Raw genomic sequence first — 21,526 nt, 5'->3', positions numbered from 1 at the left:
GTAGTGTACACACAATTGCTCATCTATGTGAGTCTTTAAAACGTTTAAAAACACGTTTTGGTCATATTTCACCTAAAAAGGTCACAATTCTGCATCAAGAAAATAAAGCTAATTTAGGAGCATTAAGATGATCTGCAAAAATAATGCCAAGTGATATTCGAACTGTGAAGTATTTATGCATCATCTGTTGTAGTGAGCATTGAAGCTTGGAGTACACTGTAAAAAATACTTTGCTGCCTTAATTTTTTTGTTAAATCAACTCATTTCATGAGTCATTTCAGCTAACTATTATTTATCTTGACTAGAGATGAGTTGTTATAACTACAGATGAGTTGATATAACTTATAAAATATAGTTAAAAAAGTCAACTTCATTTTATAAGTTGTAGCAACTCATTTCTTGTACAGATAAATAATAGTAAGTTAACATGACCTTTTAATCTGAGTTGATTCAACAAAAAATAAAGGCAGCAAAGATTTTTTACAGCCTTGCAAAGTATAATTTTTTGACTCGTACATGTACGCAGACGTTCAACGCATGTACATTGCAACAAAAAGCAACACATTTCCCGTGCAACATACTACATTTTCCTAGGCGCATGCTCAACATACGCGTACAATGTACGCAGAGTTTCAAAATTCCAGCGTTGCACGTACATAATGTGTGCACTCTTCTGATGACGACCTTTGAAAAATGGACCATACTTCAGTCTTAAGCTTCGAATATAGTTTGTTTTTGTACGTGTATGCGAACGTACACGCACGGTCGAACACACATCCTTGCAAAGTAGCCTATAGTTTATTTGACTCATTCCTGTACGCAGACGTTCAACGCATATGTGCATTTCCTGGGCAACATACTACATTTTCCTAGGCGCATGCGCAACTGTTAAAAATTCCAGCGTTGAACGTACATAATGCCTGCACTCTTCTGATGACGACCTTTGCGTACACGTGAAAAATGGTTCATACTTCAGTCTTAAGCCTCGAGTATAGTTTGTTTTTGTATGTGTATGCGAACGTATACGCACAGTCGAACACACATCCTTGCAAAGTAGCCAATAGTTTATTTGACTCGTTCCTATGCAGACGTTTGGCGCAATGCGACAAAATGCAACACATCTCCTGTGCGTCTTACACGTACAATTTACAAAAATCCGTCAGTGCACGTACAGGAGGTGCGCCCTTTTCTGATGACAAAAATTGCTTCATGCGCACTGTATGCGGATTCTTGCGTACGCTAAAAATTGCATTAATGCTGTTGGTTGCTGTGCTTTAGTAATAAGAGTTACATTTACATCACATTTGCATTTAGTTTATACAGAATCATCATTAAATCTCATTTTCTATATAACAGCTGTGAAAGTTTAGTACGACGATAAAATGTCTTGGAGAAAAGGGCCTAATGCATAACATCGTATAGCCTCCAAACATGCTACATTGAGCATTTTCATGCAAAATCTGATACTTTTAATTTCGATCTGGACACATTTGTGTGAGATTCCCAATGTGAGGTGCGTGTTTGTGTCTGTGTACAAGCTCGTCCACGAGTATTGACGCAGATGTGTCCCTAAACACAATGCTCTGAATGGCTTCCCTAAGGACCAGTGTGTGTGTGTGTGTGTGTGTGTGTGTGTGTAGCCAGGGAGGACTCTATCTTAATAGTCTCTGTGTGAAATAGGGGCCGGATCATCTGATGGGTAAAAATGATTAGAAGGGGAAAAGTCTCTATGAAACACAGGACTCTAAGCTGGGGAGGGACGGATGGATGGAGAGATTGCCAAAAGAAAGAAAGGGTGAATGGGGCGGGGGGGTGAGAAAAGCCAGAGGGTGTGTTGAGGGGCACCGGGCCACGTTGATGTCACACACTTTTTTTGTGCATCAGTCAACAGGCGTGTGCCATAATGTGTGTGTGCGTGTGTGAGCCCGGCCCTGCTGTCCAGCTTTAGTTGCGAGCATGGGAACCAACTGAACACACACTCCTAATGATCCGCACACTGCTTTAATTATCTCGCTCACACACGTACACACAAACTTAATAACCGTGTGCTGCTTTAGTAACACACCAACAGGCGTCATTAGATTCGTCCGCACAATGGCATTATCACACAGCGCTGCTTTAGTGACAGAGGCGCTGCCACATGTGTGTGTCACCGGGTCAATGCACACGCAAGATGTTTATCGGGTACCGTTTATTAAAAATGAAATTATTTTGTTGTTATTTATTCGTGTTTTTGGTTTTAATCCAAAAAGACGTGTAAATAAACTTGGTGTTTTAGTAATGTTTGCTAATTTTAGTAATGTTTGCAGATTTTTGTTAGGGTTCGTAATTTGAAAGTATTAAACTTTAGTGTTTAATACTCATCTATATACAAAAATCTGTATTTATTGTCTTTGTGTTGTGTTAGCAATGCAAAGGTCATGGGTTCGAACCCAGGGAAGACAAATACTGATTAAAAAATGTGTCGATTGAACATAAAAAGTTCAAAGTAAAAAACCTGGAGCCATGTGAATTACTTTTGTGAAGGATGAATGGACTTTTTATTTTTGGGTAAACTATCCCTTTAAGTGTAAGTCGCTTTGGAAAAATTGTAAATTTAAATATAAACAAATCCGTATGTAAAGTTTACAAAGTTGAATACAAACTTTACATTTACGCATGTATCTACATTTAAATGTACACTTTTTTAATTTACATTCCTGTTGCAGCAAATATATACAGTTTTTAAAATATGTTTTAAAATTCTCTTTTTTAACATAGTAACTCTTTAAATAGTAACTTTATTACACTTAATTTCAATTATGCCCGGCTTTGTACCATACAAACATTTTGAGAAAATTCGCCATTTCATTTGCACGAGTCAATAAACGCCTCCCTCCCACATTAAACCAGTCTTTATTCTCCATAAACTTGAATAAATGACACATTCGCTCTGGATCGTCTCTTATTATCTAATAAATAGTTCTGGAGTTTAAAGTTTGCGACTGTGGGTCACCCGAGAGCCACGTACCGGACTTTGTCTTCATTAAAGTTTGGCGAAACCATGCCTTGGTGTGCTGAATAGGCCACGAGAGCAATAGATAGAGTACAGACACCTTTGAGCTTTGTGCGTGTGTGTGCATGTGTGAAGATGACCACTCCACAGCAGCTGTCTGTCCAGCTTGCGGGGGCATCGGCACACAAAAGCCCCTCTCCCCTGAGGCAGGACTCACAGGGCAGGGGTCTAAGACCTCTACAGAGAGGGCACACGAGTGACAGAATGCAGGAAAGCGAGAGAAAAACAGCGGAACAGTGGAGGAAGAGACGGATGATGCGCTGAGAAAGACCCTCACCTTCAGGACCCCTGCGTGTCCCTGAGAGACCGCGGCGTAAGAGAGGATTCCTGAGGAGGACACAACAGGTGCACAATGGAGGATAAACAGAGAGAGACAAGAGGATAGATAGGAGTAAATACATCTTTGTGTCGATAGTACAATATCAACTTTCTTTTATATTTATTTTTAAATGTTTGAATAGCTTTTAAAATGCATGAATTTTATTGTATAATTGCATATCATTTGAAATAATATATAATAATCTATGCACTCTTAAAAATAAAGGTGCTGAAAAAGTTATTTGCAGCAATAACACTTTTGTTAAATTTTTTTTAAATTTTGTAGTGTAGTGTTTAACATAAAGACATTAAAACAAACGATTCATGGTTTGTAATCATACCATGCTGAACCAGGCTCAAGGGAAAACATAAGTGTAACTGTTTCTTTACCGTTCATTACCGTTTTAAGCTATATGATAATAATGGTAACTATAATGCTATATAATATCTATAATGGTAACTATATTATCGCCCACAATAACAGACAATAAAAATAACATTTTGTTGATTCTAAACGTACGTGCCACAGTACTACAATTTTAAAAATGGATGTAGATGACCCACTGTTGCTTCTGGATGGGATAGTTCACTGAATAGGATTTACTTACCCTCAAGCCATCCTCGATGTATATGATTATATTTTTCAGATAAACAAAATCTGACTTATATTAGAAGATTTCCAAGCTTTAAATTTTAAAGTTAAACATTAGATTTTTACCATTTTGGTACCACTTTTAGCATAGCTTAGCATAATCCATTGAATCTGATTAGACCATTAGCATCACGCTAAAAATAACAAAAGAGTTTCAATATTTTTCCTATTTAAAACTTGACTCTTCTGTAGTTACATCATGCACTAAGAAAAATAGCATGCACTGCCCGAAAATAGTCCCCTTGGTGACTTCAATAGCAGGGGACTGTTTTCAGGCAGTGTGTAATATCCAGGCACGTGCACACATAGACATCAAAGGGGGCTTGAGCACCTGCCCTTTTTATCCCTGGAGAGAAAGTGCCCTTTTTTTCTGGGGTGCTTAAAAAAAAAAAAAGATCTTTATTCATATAAAAACTGATGTCTGTTTCTCGTGTTTTTTACTTGTTGCTTATTTTAATTTAACATGAATTCATTCAGGAATAATTTAAATGAGATTTAAACTCTTATATAGAAAAATAGCGCTATTTGTGGCACACAAATGGTTAACAGATGAGTCCCGCCTCCAAAATTCACATCGCTAATATGATTGGCTTTACCTTTCCTAAGTCCCGCCTCTCTAACTTACTGCGCTTTATGATTGGTTTGTCTACACTTGTGCTGCATCATTCGCGCTTCAAGCGCCAAAGCTCAGCCTGAACGAGACGCGATCATGTGCATGATTATGCAGGCAGGCTATCGGTAAGTGTTTGAGGATGAAAGCATTCTTATATTAACAGTTTTATGCAAAAAATATGGGACACGTTGTTACACATATTGATTCAGGCACATTGTTTTCCATGGCAATCCCATATTAAGCTGAAGAGTTGCAAACTTGTAACAGTGTAGTGTAGTTTAAACAGACTGTAAAATAACAAACAAAAGAACAATAAAATAATTGCTAACTGCAGTAGTAAGCTTTTTTGTTTGCGTTTTTTGTAATGGCTGTTAAATAAGTATAATGTGTTATACTGGATTGCTGCAGTAGATTGGGAAGAAATCTGATGGTTCAGTATTTTACTTGCCCAGTCTGAATTTTCACTGACATCACAAAAAAGTAAAATATAAAATACAAATAAAATAGGCCTAATCTATATTTGTTGTTTCTGACATCTGTAACCCTAATAAATATGAAACCTAAGATTAAAGGTGCCATAGGATGTGTTGTCATAATATGTTAAATTGTTCTTTGACAATTACATAGAAGGTATGTGGCTTTATTAAGTGCAAAAATTATCCAGAAACGTTTTTACATGTCCATTTACAACCCTAGAATTTGTAATTTAAATGAAATGGTCTATTTTTGCCCTATTTGAAAGGGTCATGAATAATAATGTTGAGCTCTGCTCTGAGGCTCATGCCAGAAGCTCAAATTAGTAAACAGACCTTATATTTTAAGCCCTTATCAGACAAAAATACATTTTGAGTAACAACTAACAACTAATCAGCTAAACGCTAGCATATGATTTAGCATTTATTGGCATGTAGCGCTAACTCAGCAGTCACAACTTTGTTTTTAGCATTTTAACAAATTTGTAATTAATTTGTAATTTAATGTTTTCAAAACATGCACATTGTGTAATTGCTTCCTTTGCTGCTCTATAAACCTAGACTACTAAGGAGACCATGGTGTCTGTGTGAAGTGATTATTTTGTAGACATCTTTTGAAAATTAAACAATTGTGTGAGTTTGAGGAAGATAAAATTAATTATCGTTTTTTAAGTCAGAATTGCGTTAATATATATACTTTTGTTTTTTAAAAAAAAGAAAAAAATATACATAATTATGAGAAGTGCCCTTTATTTCACTTGAGCCCCTGCCCCTCAAAATGTCTGTGCACGTCCCTGGTAATATCATTGCGCCTCCTGCAGCCATGTTACAGAAGTCCTTGATTATTACGCCAGAATGAGAGTATAGTTCCTAATCATATCTGTCTAGACAATCACAACTGGTACACGATGTAACTACAGAAGAGTCAAGTTTAAAATAGGAAAAATATCATAACACTTTGGTCATTTTTGACCGCGATGCTAATGGTCTAATCAGATTCAATGGATTGTGCTAAGCTATGCTAAAAGTGCTAGTGCCAGGCCTGGAGATCAGCTAAATGGATTCCAAAACTGTAACTGTAAAACTTTTGGAGAGCTGGAAAATTAGCATATTTAAAAAAAAAAAGTTTAGCATCCCTTTAATGGTAGTAAATGGTGCTTTTGTTTAAAAAGTCCATCCATCCTTCACGTAAGTAATCCACCTTCTGGAAACGCATTCTCTCATGGATGTACGTCGCTCATTACCAAAAGCTGTTTTTTTTATTTGTAAACTTTTAAATATTGTCATTTTTCGCATTGATTCCCCTAAGAAGACCTTTATTAACCCCCTGAAGCAGAGTAGATTACTTCTGTGAAGGATGGTTGGACATTTCATTTTTGGATTAACTATTCCTTTAAACATGTAAATAAACCATGCGGTACTAAAGAGACAGCTTGCACAATGGGTCCAAGTTGAAATGATTCTGGATGACAAGGGCAGTGACGGTAACAGCGGGCGTATTTTATAGTATTAAACGGGAATTCATGACGATTTCATCAGGCTCCAGAAACATTTCAAAAACAACACAAAGATTGGCCTTCTCAGCTACCGTAGTTGCAGCTCTTGCGTCTTCAGAACAGGGTGTTCAACGCATCACCGTTTTTGTTTCAACGTTTTATCGGAGCTGAACGCAGCCCTGCTTTTATTCTGCTAGAACAGGGTTTCCACAACTGGGGTTTGTGAACCCCTGGTGGTTTTCAGAGGAATTGCAGGGGTTGATGAAAACATTTATTACAATTAGGTCATAAAATGTAAAAAAAAATCTGAAATATATTTATGATTTTATTATTACCTATTATTGGATCGTCATCTGGTAATTTTATTTTATTGGTAAAAACAAACTATCTGTTAATTTTGTTATCACTTTTCTGATATATTGTAGTGTTGTTTAAAAGTCATGACATGCAGATTAGAGAAATAAAATGCTGTATATAGACCAATTTCGTGTTTGCAAACAGAGATGACGTTTTTTGTGGGCGGAGCCAAACTGGTTGCAGAAAGTGACTGCTCCGCAGTAGGGTTGTGAAGTGTTTTAGCATTAAACCGTGATTTTTATGGATCCGGTGTTCTGTCGAAGTCTGATTCCCCTATGTTTCCCTTTAGTGCAATGTTTCTTATAGTGTTTTAATCACGTTACGTTTATTTTTTAGATAGATAAAAAGTTTAAATGGCTTGGCTACTGATATGCATGTATGTAATGTATATGTATTGTTCTTTTTTTCTAAATCAATTATTTTTACAGTCTGAATCGCTAAAGAACATGTAAAAGCAATACTATCATGTATTATATATAATAGCGTTTATTAAATATTTAATAATTTTCCTGTTTTCTATTATTTCTTCCTTATATTTATCTTACGTGTTTGTTCTAAAACTATTATAAAAGTATTATGTTTAAACATACATTAAAAAGGCCTGTTTATATATTAATATCACTTTACATCATGTGTGTGTGTGTGTCTGCTATATTGATATATTTATTAAGTATGTAAACATAATAATTTTAGAACAAACAGGAAGAAGACATAAGCTAAGATATAAGGAAATAAAAAGAAATAAAAGAAAACGAAAAAATTATGAAATATTTTTAAAAAATTGTGATATTATTGCTTTTTCAGTATAAAAAAACATTTATTCTGAATAAATTATAATTGTAACGTGATAAAAACGCTATAAGAAACACATGGAGGGAACAGACTTCGACAGAACACCGGACATCTTCTCTACTTATTTTCTATTCTAATTATTAAAAGATTTCCAGATGATTTCCTCGCTCCATTCTGTCCGTTTAAGGGCTTATTGTAATCATAAACACCTACGCTTATCTTCAAATGATGTCTTCGACGATGGTATTTTATAAAAATGAAAGCCATCTTTTTTGGCATTCTTATTCTGACACTTAACAGCACAACAGGACATTTTCTAGGGAGTTATCTTGCTCTTTTCACTCGTGTCTAATACATTTCCACTGTTTTTCTGCAACCGCATTGCGCGCGCAGCTTGCAGTGACGTATCTGTGACGTCTACTCTAAATTGGTCTATACTCAGGGGATACTTCAAGAAAATAATTTAGATCAAGGGGGTTCAGCTGACAAACATTTTAAAACCTTCTGTGCTAGAATACAGGTGAACTTCACTGGATCAGTCATAAAGTTATTCATCTCCCAAAAAATCTACTGATTTGATATGTTGTATATCTAATGCTATAAGTGTGTGACTGCACTATTGTCAATTAAATTAATTAACCAATTCATTTTTATGTAGTTTTTTTGTGAAAAGTCAACACCATCACTGAAATGTTTAGAGAAATGCTAATGTTGGTAAATTAATTCATTAATAAATACATTATTTAAAAGATGCTATAACAATAACTATTCCTGTAGTTCCAGGTACTTCGCATGTGTGTTTAATAAATAATTTATCAAATTTAAATAAAGCTTTAAGGTGCCAAAAAGTGATGAATTCGCATTTCTGCCTAACATGAATGTGTATGCAGATTGCATGTGATCTAATGACGTAAGATATCAAAAAAAAACTAAACTAATTACACTTATAGTTAACTTATTTCTCTTTGGAATTAATACACTTCAGTCGGCACAATTATCAGCCAATCATGAGGATTGACGTATTGATCCGCCGGGGCGATATATTAGTCCATCAATAATTCTCAAACACAGAGAAACACAGGCGGTGTGTTGTCCCGTGAAAGCAAAGTCGACAGTTATTGAGCACTTTGTCTTAAAGGTGAATATAAACATGAGCATGATGGTTTGTGTCCCTGATCTAGGATGACTGATCTGGAATCATATCTGATGGAGAGATGTGATGGATGAGATGTCAGGGGAGGGGTTTGAAACACTGACTCTGGATCAGTGCGTGAATGGAAAACAAGTCCTTTGTGAGGAAGGTCTTCCCACGAGCTTCGTCTTACCCCGACACACTCAACACCTGCCACGCGCTTTTGTCTTAAAAGCTGATCTTGGGTTATTCTGTTTTACCGAGCAGGTTACTTTTGGAGGGTGTGACTGATATTCAACACTTGTTTCAGAAGTGTGCTCGGTACCGTGATTACTGTACTCAAAGCACTTGTAACCTACAATCACGCCCCGTGTGGCTTACGCAGGCCTGTCACTTCACATAATGTGACATTCGAGAGCTCTAGCTTTCCCGTATAAATTAATGTCGCGAATACACACACTCTCGCGCAGACACACTTTTACCTGTGTTCTTTGGAAATGAGCAATCGACTTACATCTGATTCTTTGGGCCTGTTTGGAAGACAGCGCTCGTGACAAAGGCTCGCATAGTGAACGTGTCCTCGGGGAATGTGTTCGTGAGGGGGTGATGGAAGTGTAGAGTTAGAGGGGGTATAGTTACCGCCCCCCTCCTCCTCTTTTACCCCTTTTGTGGGCCCTTCTGAAGAGGATTGAGGAGGTTAAAAGGGAGGAGAGAGAGAAGAAAAGGAGGATGGGGGATGTGTGGCCCCAAAACACAGGTGCCTACATCTGTTCATCCTCAGGGCAGATGCTACTGCAGAGAGAGAGAGAGAAAGAGAGAGAACTTACTTTTATGAGCTACATTTTCAAAACAAAAGCTTGAACTTTTAGTAAGTACACAAGCATTAAACATGTGGACACACCTACTCTCTACAATTATTTTACCTCACTTGTCTACATTTCAGAATTCAATTGTAGAATTAATAATTACCTTAATGTCCATACATTTCTTATTGTAAGAAAATAAAATTCAGTCTAAAGATTTTTTGTAAAAAAAATAAAACAGCCTAGATTACAGTCCAGCACACTTTTGGCATGCTTTCAAGTTCATCCTGGTAAACAGCACTGAAAGAGTTCCCAGGTATGGCTAATTGTTGCCTGCTCTTTATTTACCATATACATTATTCACTATTACTCATCCATTTAATTTAAATTAAACTATTTGTGTTTTACAATAAAATTACACTTGCTCTATTTATCCATGTGAAACAAGTGCACTAAAATACACTTTAGGTACATTAAATGTACTATTTTCATGCACTTATTGTGTACTTAATATACAATAAATTAGTCTTTAATACTTAAAGGTGCCAAAGAATGCACTGAAATAATGTTTTTTTTTCTCTGATATATACATAGAAGGTTTAATAAATGCAAAATTATCCAGAAACAGTTTTACATGTCCATTTACAACCATAGGATTTGCCCTTAGAATTAATGGTCTATTATTATCCTAATTAAAAGGGTCATGAATAATAATGTTGAGCTCTGCTGTGATTGGCTGTTTCATAGAGCAGCTCTTCAGTAGCTCTGTGTGTGTGTGTGAACAGTATGTTTGAGTCTGTATCAGATTAAGATACAAAATTAGAGGAATAATACATTTTTCGAGATTGTAAATGAGTGGTAAGTTTGTGTTTTTTTCAGTATGGACCTGCAAAGCGTAAATGTAACGTCAATAGTAGACCTTCAGCCTAAACCCTAGCATATAGCATTAACTAGCATATAGTGCTAACTCAGCAACCACAACTCTGTTTTTAGCATTGTAACAACATTGTAATTAATTAAATGTGTAATTTAATGTTGGGGCATCACAGTCAGTGTTATGTTGAGATTGGTCTGTTTTTCGGGAAAGGACGTGGAAACAATCATGTTTGAGGTGTATTATTTTCACGTCATTATCATTAACCCTTTTATTCATATGCCTAGGTAAATACAGTTTTACATTCTACGGCACCTTTAAGATAAACTTAAGTGTACTAAACTGTGTTATTTTGAGACATTTATTTCAATACACTAAAAATCTATTTAAGTATAACTAGTATTTAGTATACTTTTTTCAAGAGAACAAAGGTACTACACTGTAAAAAAAAATCCGTAGAAATTACAATGTTATTGCAGCTGGGTTGCTGGTAATTTACCGTAGATTTAAATTTATGTTATTTACTGGCAAGAGTTTGTTCAAAGTTAAATAAATTTTAAATATTAACAAGTCTTTATCTTTACAGAATAAAACTATACAATAACAGTCTCATGCAAAGCATTCTGGGAACCAGAAATCATCATCAACTTTTTTCTGTTTTTTGCTTCAGATTTTGTTTCCCAGAACGTTTTGCTTGATGCTGTTTTTTTAGTTTTACTCTGTAAAGACAAAGACTTGTAAATGTTAAATGTTCATTCAACTTTGAACAAAATTTTGCCAGTAAATAACATAAATTTTAATCTACGGTAAATTACCGGCAACCCAGCTGCAATTTCTACGGATTTTTTTTAGAGTGTACCTTTATATTAGAATATTTGTGGTGTATAACTTTTACACTATTTTTAGCACAAAAATAACATTGTACTTTAGCTGTAAATTTTGAGTACATCAAGTATACTTTTATTTTGCCTTGGTATACTCTGGCCTTACAGTATATGGATATACTTTGGGGTGGTTTACCAGACAGGGCTTATCCTAGTCAAAAAATAATTTGAGCTGACTTAATTTAAAAACATCTTTCCCTGACATATCTTAATATCAGTGCCATTGTTTTGTCTCAAGATGCACACATGTATCATTTGTGTACAGTATGTTTGTAAAAACGACTTAAATGCCCTACTATAACTAAGGCCTAGTCCTGGATTAATCTAAACCCATGTCTAAATGCTACAGTCTTAAAAATAAAGGTTCTATAAAGGGAACTTCACAGTGATGTCACAGAAGAACCGTCCACGGTTCTGAAAATAATTATTTTTCTAACCTTTTCTATTATCTATACAACCTTATTCCACGACAAAAAGTCTTTTGTGCAAAAAAAGGTTATGTGAATGTTAAAAGTCCTTTATGGAACAATAATGCACCAAAAAGTGCCTTTTAAGAATGGTTAAGAAATATTATGTATTACATAAAAAGATATCAAAGATGTCAAGTCAGTTCCCCCCAAGTTCACACAGGTGTCCGAGCAGAGTAACTGCAGGTGTACACTCCACTCTTTTGAACAACCAGAAAATGTTACAAATGCTTTTTGTTTTCATTTTCATTCAGGTGTGTGTATATTGTTTCAAAGTTTGATCAAAGTGCATTGCATCAAAATCTTTGGCATGGGATGGCATAGTGAAAAAATGTCTATGAGTTGTCGAATCAATGTTAAGAGAGAGAAGGGGGTCGATATGTTGTGGTGGACGGACGCGCGCATCAGTCCCTGGAGCCCACGCAAGCAGATGTGTTTTGATACGCGCAGGCACGCGACAAGCGTCGGCTCCCGAACAGGAGAAAGACATCCACGCCTGTTTTCCTGACGCTCGCGCACACCCACAAACAGACGCACGCCGCGCAAACACGCGCAAATAAGAGGATCTCTGCGTAATTATTGAATGATCGTGTCCCCTCGGGAGGCCCCGGAGAGAAGCCACCACAGTGTCCATGGCAACGACGCACAGTAATGAGCTCGTGGTCAAAACCGGGGCGCGCGTGGATTGTCGTGTGCGCCCGCGAGCAGCTGCTCACGGTAATGCGATCTGAAACAATGCGCGGACCACAGGTAGTTTGATCAACACGGGGTCACCTGTGTGCTTTTGTAGTTTATTACAAACTAATGAATAGATGAACATGAACACGCGTATTGGGTATTTCAAGATGAGGATGTGTCCGTTTCATCCATGTCGTCACCTTCTGCAAACATAATTCACGTTTTTTTTTTTTTTTGCCAAAGAAGCAGTGGCGCATCGAATCCGATTGATCCCCAAGTAAAGGATTCTCCAACCCCTCTACGGATCGATAGGTCGCAAACAACATTATAGCCCCTAATTGTGATGCCCACGCGACTTCATATGATCGATCCCGTGTGATGCGAGCCGGGCTTAGGTTCCCACGGCCGTCCATGTGCTGTCCAACTCCGCTGGGACTGCAACACTTCTGGCTTCGCCCGCGCCATCTGGCCCCTGCCGGCCCATACCGTTACAGGTTCTTTAACATGCTTCTGGTTCAATTTAGACGCAGGCAGTGCGCGCACACACACACAAACACGCGCGCGCGGGCTGAAGGAGGGAGGAGACAGGCGTTTAGTCAGTGGCAGATGGCTTGTAAGGGTCTGGTCGCGTCTGAAGGCGTACCGTATACCCCCTTCAGTGACTGTCCCCCGAGGGGCCGTGCAATCAATGAAAAACGAAAGCGCATAGAAAAGCCAGAACAAGAGGAGCGCGAGTCCTACCGACGTGATACCAAAGGGGTTTGAGTTACTGCAGGGTTCAATTAAACCAGCACTAACGCTTTAACAGTTACTCCCTTTACTGTTATTTGATTCCGAAGGGGAGTTTCTGTAACAAACATAACTTGACGTAAGAACAGATTTGTTTCCCGTTATTGAAAAGACTTTATCCAGAAATAGAGCTGTTGATCTAAAATGGACACGCATGAAAGTAGCTGATTCTTATAAAGAGGAATCCCTTTTTAAATCATCCATAGTTTCTGGCGTTTTCCAAGCCATGCTCAATGATGCCACCTCCTCTCATCCCATCACGGCCCCCTGGGCAGAAAAAGTTTAAGCATTTTTCCCCACTCATGATGTCAGAAAATTTGGCTCATTTAAAGCTCGATTGATTTGAAAATACGAGGGCTCAAAGCATATCTTAACACAGTGATGTAATTTGTCTCACTTGTGTTTGGTTACCATGGACCTCAGGCGAGAGCTTTTGTGCTGGAGAAAATCGCACTTAAATGAACGACCAAATTAAGACTCCCACCCCCCAATTACGCGAGAGCATTGTCTCTCAAAAAACTTTTGGGAATAAAACCGTATAGCCGGTTTTAATGTAAGGCAAACAGTCGGGCATCGCAGAGGTTCAAAAGACGAAGAAAAACAAACACATATTTGTTTGAATGGGGTCCTGAGAATGGAGAGATAAGGAGGCGATTTGCTTGTTTTTGTGGGCCTCCGCCGATCGCCCGATTATGAGGACGGTAGCGCAGGTGCTGCCTGAATTACCATACAGCTGAGCGCAAACTTATTCCGCCGGCACACAATAGCGCAGTGGCCCGGGGATGGCCACGCGAGCAACACACACACACAACACACACGCGCGCGCGCACACACACGCACGCGCTCTTTCACAGCAGAGCAACACGCGTATAACGCACACACACACAGCAGAAAAGGGAAAAGCAAGTGGAGAATTTGGCCTCCATACAAATGATGCGTATTCTTTTGTGAGTTTGCCTCACACACACATAGCCTGCCCTACACACACAGTGCTGGCATGAGGAATGTTTTTAGAAACAAATCAGGGAACTCTGAATCAGGAAACGCAAAGGGAAGTGGCATTAAAACATTTGTTGAAAACTGAGATTTGTAAACTTTTCTAAACTTTTACCATCACCACGAAATGAATCAAGTTTGGACACGAAAACGCACAAAAGCAATGGGTTTATAATTCCAAGTGAGAGAAAATGAAAAACAAACCGTATTAAGTTAATATAAAAGTTTACCTTACAGCTGAATTGAGTTTATCTAGTTGATATATTGAATAAAATGCAAATTATAACAACGGACAGTCTAAAACTTACCGAGTTGTAAATTATAGACGCGCTTTTACGCACTCATAACAGTGCTGTTATGTTTGTAAGAAGCTGGATGGTTGGTAGGGGCTGGTTGCATGCGAGTTGCATTGTAAAGCGTGGGACAGATTGGGGGTAGTAGCGCATTAGCATATTATTACCCCGGCATGTGGCACCCCGTATAAAACTGGCGGCAGGCGGCCTCCCTCCAGATACAAGCACACAGTGCCGTGGGAGAAAGACGTGAGGAGAAATGTTGGACCAGTGACAAATTCTGGTTTAGGAACAACCAAGAAGGAACTATAAGCATCTTTCTCACCACAGTTTGCTGAAGCTTCATGTGAACTTTCAAACCACTTTTGAGGATTATACCATTCGCACGGAATTCAACAAGTCATTCCGTTAATTCTTTCGAGTGTTGGAGTTTTTGGACACGTTTGGGGATTGTTTTTGACATGAAACGGGACATCGTTCACTCTCATTATCTCCAGTAGCCTACTTAAAGTCTCCTCCAATGCATCAGACGGCTAAAAGAAACTAAGGTGAACTTGGTCCGTGCCGAGTTGCTCAAAAACTTTCCAAAACCTATTTATTTATTATTTATTCGTCATGGGACGCATCTTACTGTTGCTTTTCGCCATCCTGTACACGCTGCTCTGTCAGGTAAGGATTTATTCACCCATCTCTAAAAAACTGAAAGATATTTCATTATTTATAGGCTATTTGTAGAATTACGCACAGGTCTAATATTCATATTTCTCTCCAGGCGTCCTGTTCAGGCGTCTTTGAGCTCAAATTGCAGGAGTTTTTGAACAAGAAGGGTGTGCAGGGCAACAAGAACTGCTGTAGGGCTGGCCTGTCCTCCCTTTACCAGCAGTGCGAGTGCAAGACTTTTTTCCGCATCTGTTTAAAACATTATCAACCCAACGCATCACCAGAGCCGCCATGCACTTACGGAGGCACCGTTACCCCCGTGTTGGGATCAAACTCTTTTCAAGTGCCAGATACCTTACCGGACGGTTCTTTTACCAACCCCATCAGGATGAATTTCGGTTTCACGTGGCCGGTGAGTATCGCAAAAGATTAGAGATGATGCTCAGCATCTTTAACTATTTACGTGTTTTTTAAAACATTGACATGTTCTGATGCACGTTTTGGGTTTTGTAGGGAACCTTTTCATTGATTATTGAAGCGCTTCATGCTGATTCCAAAGAGGACCTTACAACAGGTAGGTGGTACAATAAATAACTTTAGCATTAGTCGATTTATTTTTTATTTTTTAAATAAAGCTTAAACGTTTACTTTTGTCGTATACAGAAAACCCAGAGCGCATCATCAGTACCATGACCACGCAGCGTCATTTGACTGTGGGTGAGGATTGGTCTCAGGATCTGCACAGCGTGGGCCGAACCGAGCTCAAGTTCTCTTACCGCTTCGTGTGCGACGAGCACTACTATGGCGAGGGATGCTCTGTGTTCTGCCGGCCCAGAGACGACGCGTTCGGCCATTTCACCTGCGGCGAACGCGGAGAAATCATCTGCGACGCCGGATGGAAGGGCCAATACTGCACAGAACGTAAGTAACTCTGACGTAAATTGATACGTTTAACGTCGTGTTATTGTATCGTACCGTTATATTGTTTGTTTTAATATATTTATAGTATTTCTTTATTTTAAAAATGTATTTAGAAATGTAAAAGGTCGTCAGTTATTTAGAAAAAAATTATATTAGTATTTAATAAAAAGTCGTATTTACGAATTATAAGAAAGTGGGAAAGAAAAAGCAGAAAAACAAAGTTAACGGTTACAAGCAACTTGTAACTAATACCCCCGCCCCCCACACTTACCCCAGCGCACTCTCACAACGCACCACTTGATTTATTCCAGTCGGGAGGAGGAAAGTTTTTAGGAATAATCTCACGCGTGCCATAAATTTACATGCTCGCCACCGATTGGTTAGTCCCGGAGTGGGCCGTCCGCCTATTGGCTGGCGAAGGGGAGGTATTGTTTGAAGTGGGCAGCTGCCGGGAGCGCGGAGACAATGGAGCAGCTGTCGCCCGCTGGCCGCGCATACACCAGCTGTCCACTCTTATCTTCCCTACCCGAAGACATTGAGAGCGCGAGGAAAGAAAAAAGTTATGACCTACAGTGAAGAGAGGGAGGAAAGAAGGGTCCCCTTGTTTTTGAGCGCCCTTTTGTACTCATGTGTTAAGCAGAAATTCTTCAGTGCTGATTAGATGTTAGTATTTTTCTTGGTAAGAGATGAAGCTAATAGGTTTAGGACCACCCCCTTAAGCCAAAATTAGTTTGGGGAGTACATTTTCATGTTAAAATTAAAAAGCACATGGCTCAGGTTTGTACGGTAACTCAACGGTCCTAATGTACATGTTTTTTTTTCTTTTATCAGCAATTTGCCTCCCAGGATGCGATGAGGAACACGGCTTCTGCGAGAAACCTGGAGAGTGCAAGTATGTTTATTATTTATCTAACATAAACCACATGAGGGCTGTGTATTTCAACCAACACTGATTTATGTACATTTTAAACAGATAAAGTGCAAACATGACTTTGTTTGAGAAGTCCATCCAATCCAACATAGCATAACTGACTTAACCAACTGTTTAAAATACAAGATTGCATATTGCATCACACACTTCACCCTTAAAGAGCAGGTGAAACCAAATTTAAGACAGGTTTTTAATCTTATGATTTGTTTGTATGGTTTACCAGATGCAGAGTCGGATTCAAAGGGCGCTACTGTGACGAGTGCATTCGGTACCCGGGATGCCTTCATGGGACCTGCCAGCAGCCATGGCAATGCAACTGTCAGGAAGGCTGGGGCGGCCTCTTCTGCAACCAAGGTAAGAATGACAAAACATGGTTCACATTGAGGTGTTATACCTACAAAAATTATATTTTTTGCATATTTGGTAAATGTTGACAGGCAGGGTGTGCAAAAAAAGCAGACAGAGAGCAACAGCTGTCCAGCTGCGGTCCAGCCATGTGTTGCTGCTTTCAGTTGGAGTAATCCACATGTGCTGAACATATGTCTGCCTGTGTTTTCCAGATCTAAACTACTGTACACATCATAAGCCCTGTCTGAATGGAGCCACTTGTAGTAACACTGGTCAGGGAAGCTACACCTGTTCCTGTCGGCCGGGCTACACGGGAGCCAGCTGCGAGATCGAGGTCAACGCATGTGCGGGAAATCCCTGCCGCAACGGAGGAAGCTGCACTGTACGTATTTCTATGAATCAGTATTAGAAAAAACAGAAAGTGTTTTTAAGTCATGTAGTAATCACAGTAATACTACAAAGTGCAATCTGATTCTAAGCTTCTCGTTTCTTTTGTTTTTACAGGACATGGAGAACACTTACAGCTGTACCTGTCCACCTGGTTTCTATGGCAAGAACTGTGAGCTCAGTGCCATGACATGCGCAGACGGACCGTGCTTTAATGGCGGACGCTGTGCCGACAACCCAGATGGGGGATACTTCTGCCAGTGTCAGACGGGATACGCAGGGTTTAACTGCGAGAAGAAGATCGACCATTGCACTTCTGCTCCATGCTCGAATGGTACGAACGACTCCTGCTTTTTGTTGAAACTTGTTTTCATGATTTGTTGCGATGGTTGTATTATATTTCCTTTTTTTGCTTTAACCCATAGGTGCACGTTGTGTCGACCTGGTGAATTCCTATTTGTGTCAGTGTCCAGAAGGGTACACGGGTATGAACTGCGATCAAGTTGGGGACGAGTGTTCCCTCTCCCCCTGCCAAAATGGTGGCACATGTCAGGAAGGGGCCAACGGTTACATCTGTACATGCCCACCTGGGTACACCGGACAGAACTGCAGCTCACCTTTAGGCCGCTGCCAACACAACCCCTGCCATAACGGCGCCACCTGCCATGAACGCAACAACCGCTACGTATGTGCCTGTGTACCAGGATACGGAGGACGCAACTGCCAGTTCTTGCTTCCGGACAGAGCTTCCCAGATAGCCGGCGACGTTCCATGGACTGCCGTGGGTTCGGGAGTTTTGCTGGTGGTGTTGTTGGTAGTTGCCTGTGCCGTGTTGGTGGTTTGCGTTCGTTCAAAAGTTCAGCAGCGTCGTCGGGAACGAGAGGAGGAAGTTGCTAACGGGGAAAACGAAACGATCAATAATCTTACGAACAACCGCGACAAAGATCTTTCTATAAGCGTTGTGGGGGCCGCACCACTCAAGAACATTAACAAGAAGATTGACTTTCACAGCGACCACGACGACCTGAGTCTGACCACAGAGAAGCGGAGCTATAAAACACGACATGGACCTGCAGACTACAATTTGGTACAGGAAGTAAAGTATGAAGTGAAGCACGAAGTAAAATTGGAGCATGTCGGGAAAGAGATGGCAGCGAAGGACTTGTCTGAAAGCTGTGAGGATGTAAAGTGCCAATCTCTGCAAGAGTCCTGCGAGTTCGAGGAGAAACGCAGGAAACGTCTGAAAAGGTAAAAATCTCATCAAATAATTATTTAATTTGTTCAGAATCTCACCAAACAAGGCCCAGAACTGATTGCTAACGTCCTACTGTCTCTTTTTTTACAGCGATGCGTCAGAAAAGTCAAAGTATTCAGAGTCCAGATATTCTGAATCAAAGTATTCTGAATCAAAATATTCAGAGTCAAAGTTTTCGGAATCAAAGTATTCAGATTCACTGTATTCCGAGTCATCAGCATGTGCATCGGCATGTGCATCGGCATCCACGTCGGCTATTGTCGACACCAAATACAAATCCGTCATGGTGATGTCGGAGGAGAAAGATGAATGTGTAATTGCAACCGAGGTGAGTTACATCAAGACATATGGTTGACTCTTTTTCTTGAGGTTATTTGCATCAGCTCAGAAACCTGAAAAATTTTAAAACTAACAACCGTTTTTGTCTCTGTTACTCAGGTGTAATGAGCCTGCAGGAGGCCGATGCTCATTGTGTCTTTCGGGAGACATTTTGAACTCCCTAAGAAAATGCTGCTGCTCGAACCCTTAGGTGGAAACGTCCCACCTTGTGACTACTGCTGCTGAGAAACTAGGACTGATTGACTGATATTCAGGATGAGCTGGTTCTCTGTACTGAAAGAGGCACAGGCAGTCGTGGCCTGTAGGCTTGGAAACTTGTGGAAATGCTAAAGATGGCAGAAGTGTCATTAAAATTTCAAATGTAGTTGTAAAATTTACCTGTAAAGCCATTTTTGGACAAAGGTGTTGGACAATGTGTGTCCATTTTCATGTTTTTATTCTTGTTTACGTGGGTTCATCACACGAAAATGGCATTTGGAAAAATGTAACAGAAAGAATACGAGAATAATATAGCAGTGTTTTGCCATGTGATGTCCAGCATCATGGCAACGTTTTAGCAATATTTTGGCAACATTTGCTGTTTATTCGCCAATACTTCCGTGGCCCCACAGGCTTTTTACTGTGCCCAGAAACTGCACCAAACATTAATGATGTTGAAGTAGTTTTAAAGAAATGTATCGCAAAATGTTTTGCCATCGACTGTATTATTTATACCGTGGCAAAGTTGCGACAACATTTTCGCAATATTTTGGCAACATTTGCTGGCCCCGCCACAAGTCAGTGTACAAGGGACTACATCAGAACGGTGGATTTTCAGCCATACTGGCCTATCTACACTGGATTGAATGTCGCATGATGTCATATCCTGTCACATGACCAGTGAAAACTATATGTATTACCTGATCACTGTGTAAACGGTAAAAAACTAAGTGCTCAAAAAATCTCAAAGTCTTCCAAGCCTCCGCTTTTTTGCATTATGTTTTAGAATATGTATGTAATTTGTTTTTTGACGTAAAAAGTATGTTTGTGTTGACGATAAATAATATCCTCGTTTGTATGTTTTTCCCTTTTTTATAACAAGAGCTGTATGATTTAAGTTAATTTATTTTTATTTAAGTTTTATGTATTTCTAAATATTTGTAATGTTTTTAAGATTATTTAAGTTTTATGGTTTTTCCTAAGTTCTTCCTGTTACTTGCAAAGGCACTTCGGGTTGCTGGGATGTTTTGAGAAAATGTTATTTAAAGAAGGATTGTAAAAAATGTTATTAATGCTAACAGGTTTCCGTTTGATTTTTTTCTCCGAATGAAGTTTTAGCTTAAATTATTTTTCCAAATAAAGATTATGAACTATTGAAAACATTTCTGTTTTATTAATTCTGCCCACCTCACACCCTATTGAAATATTCAGATCTAAATATAAGTTTAACTAATCTGTCCCTTCAGATTTAGAGACTAGCATAGTTTTCTTAGCATTTTCATTTGGAAGATAAATAAACATGGACTTATCACATAAAACTCGACTTAAGAGATGGTGCTAACGGTGTGTTTTTCTGTTTGCTGGGTTTATGACTTCAAGAGATGGTTCTTTAGAAAATTGGGAAAAGATTGGGATGTGGGTTCTTTATAGTGATGAGAACCAAGCTAATCATTAACATCTGCTCTGGCCTCTTGGTCACCCCATACTGGGCTATTCATCGCATTCTGCCCGCCACGGGTACACAGCAAAAGAGAGGGGCCTTAAGAAACGCTGTCAAATAGCTGCGGGATGTTTACAAGTTTTCTAGATTGACTAATGCTTTGGAACGAGCTAAAACGCACTCCAACCGGGTTCCTAACTGAATAAAAACTGTGATTTCACCTCTATACACTTGATTTGACAAGTAAAAATCTCACAATAGCAACAGAGCTGGAAAAACAATATTATTTTCTGATTTTGTTTGTTTCTTTTATATAAGAAATTGGATTTTTGTAAGATTTGCGTATATATTCTAACGTTACTGTAACATAGAGA

General features: G+C 39.0%; 1 protein-coding gene and 1 long non-coding RNA gene across 2 annotated transcripts; one reads left to right on the top strand and one right to left on the bottom strand.

Annotated features, from left to right (window-relative positions):
• Nucleotides 1-2,876: 2,876 nt before the first annotated feature.
• Nucleotides 2,877-16,585, bottom strand: LOC135785695 (uncharacterized). Its single transcript, XR_010546697.2, has 3 exons — nucleotides 16,525-16,585; nucleotides 9,403-9,680; nucleotides 2,877-3,382 (listed from the first exon to the last, which is right to left on the bottom strand). It is a non-coding gene; the product is annotated as an uncharacterized lncRNA (long non-coding RNA).
• On the top strand, nucleotides 14,917-20,848 carry dla (deltaA). Its single transcript, XM_065295162.2, has 11 exons — nucleotides 14,917-15,341; nucleotides 15,445-15,744; nucleotides 15,846-15,906; nucleotides 15,996-16,253; nucleotides 17,085-17,145; nucleotides 17,408-17,538; nucleotides 17,745-17,914; nucleotides 18,037-18,253; nucleotides 18,345-19,167; nucleotides 19,265-19,502; nucleotides 19,613-20,848. The coding sequence occupies exons 1-11, from the start codon at nucleotides 15,288-15,290 to the stop codon at nucleotides 19,616-19,618; spliced, it is 2,319 nt and encodes a 772-aa protein (XP_065151234.2). The 5' UTR covers nucleotides 14,917-15,287; the 3' UTR covers nucleotides 19,619-20,848.
• Nucleotides 20,849-21,526: the final 678 nt, after the last annotated feature.

The sequence above is a fragment of the Paramisgurnus dabryanus genome, chromosome 4 (genome assembly GCF_030506205.2).
Source record: "Paramisgurnus dabryanus chromosome 4, PD_genome_1.1, whole genome shotgun sequence".
NCBI classification, from domain to species: domain Eukaryota; kingdom Metazoa; phylum Chordata; class Actinopteri; order Cypriniformes; family Cobitidae; genus Paramisgurnus; species Paramisgurnus dabryanus.
The sequence above is the reverse complement of the archived record's forward strand: the minus strand, read 5'-3'. Positions and strand labels throughout refer to the sequence as shown.

Excerpts from the sequence above, each read along its gene's own strand:
- dla (XM_065295162.2), top strand. The coding sequence starts at position 15,288 with ATGGGACGCATCTTACTGTTGCTTTTCGCCATCCTGTACACGCTGCTC. Across the intron at positions 15,745-15,845 it reads ATTTCGGTTTCACGTGGCCG|GGAACCTTTTCATTGATTAT; the intron begins GTGAGTATCGCA and ends TGGGTTTTGTAG. Across the intron at positions 16,254-17,084 it reads GGGCCAATACTGCACAGAAC|CAATTTGCCTCCCAGGATGC; the intron begins GTAAGTAACTCT and ends TTCTTTTATCAG.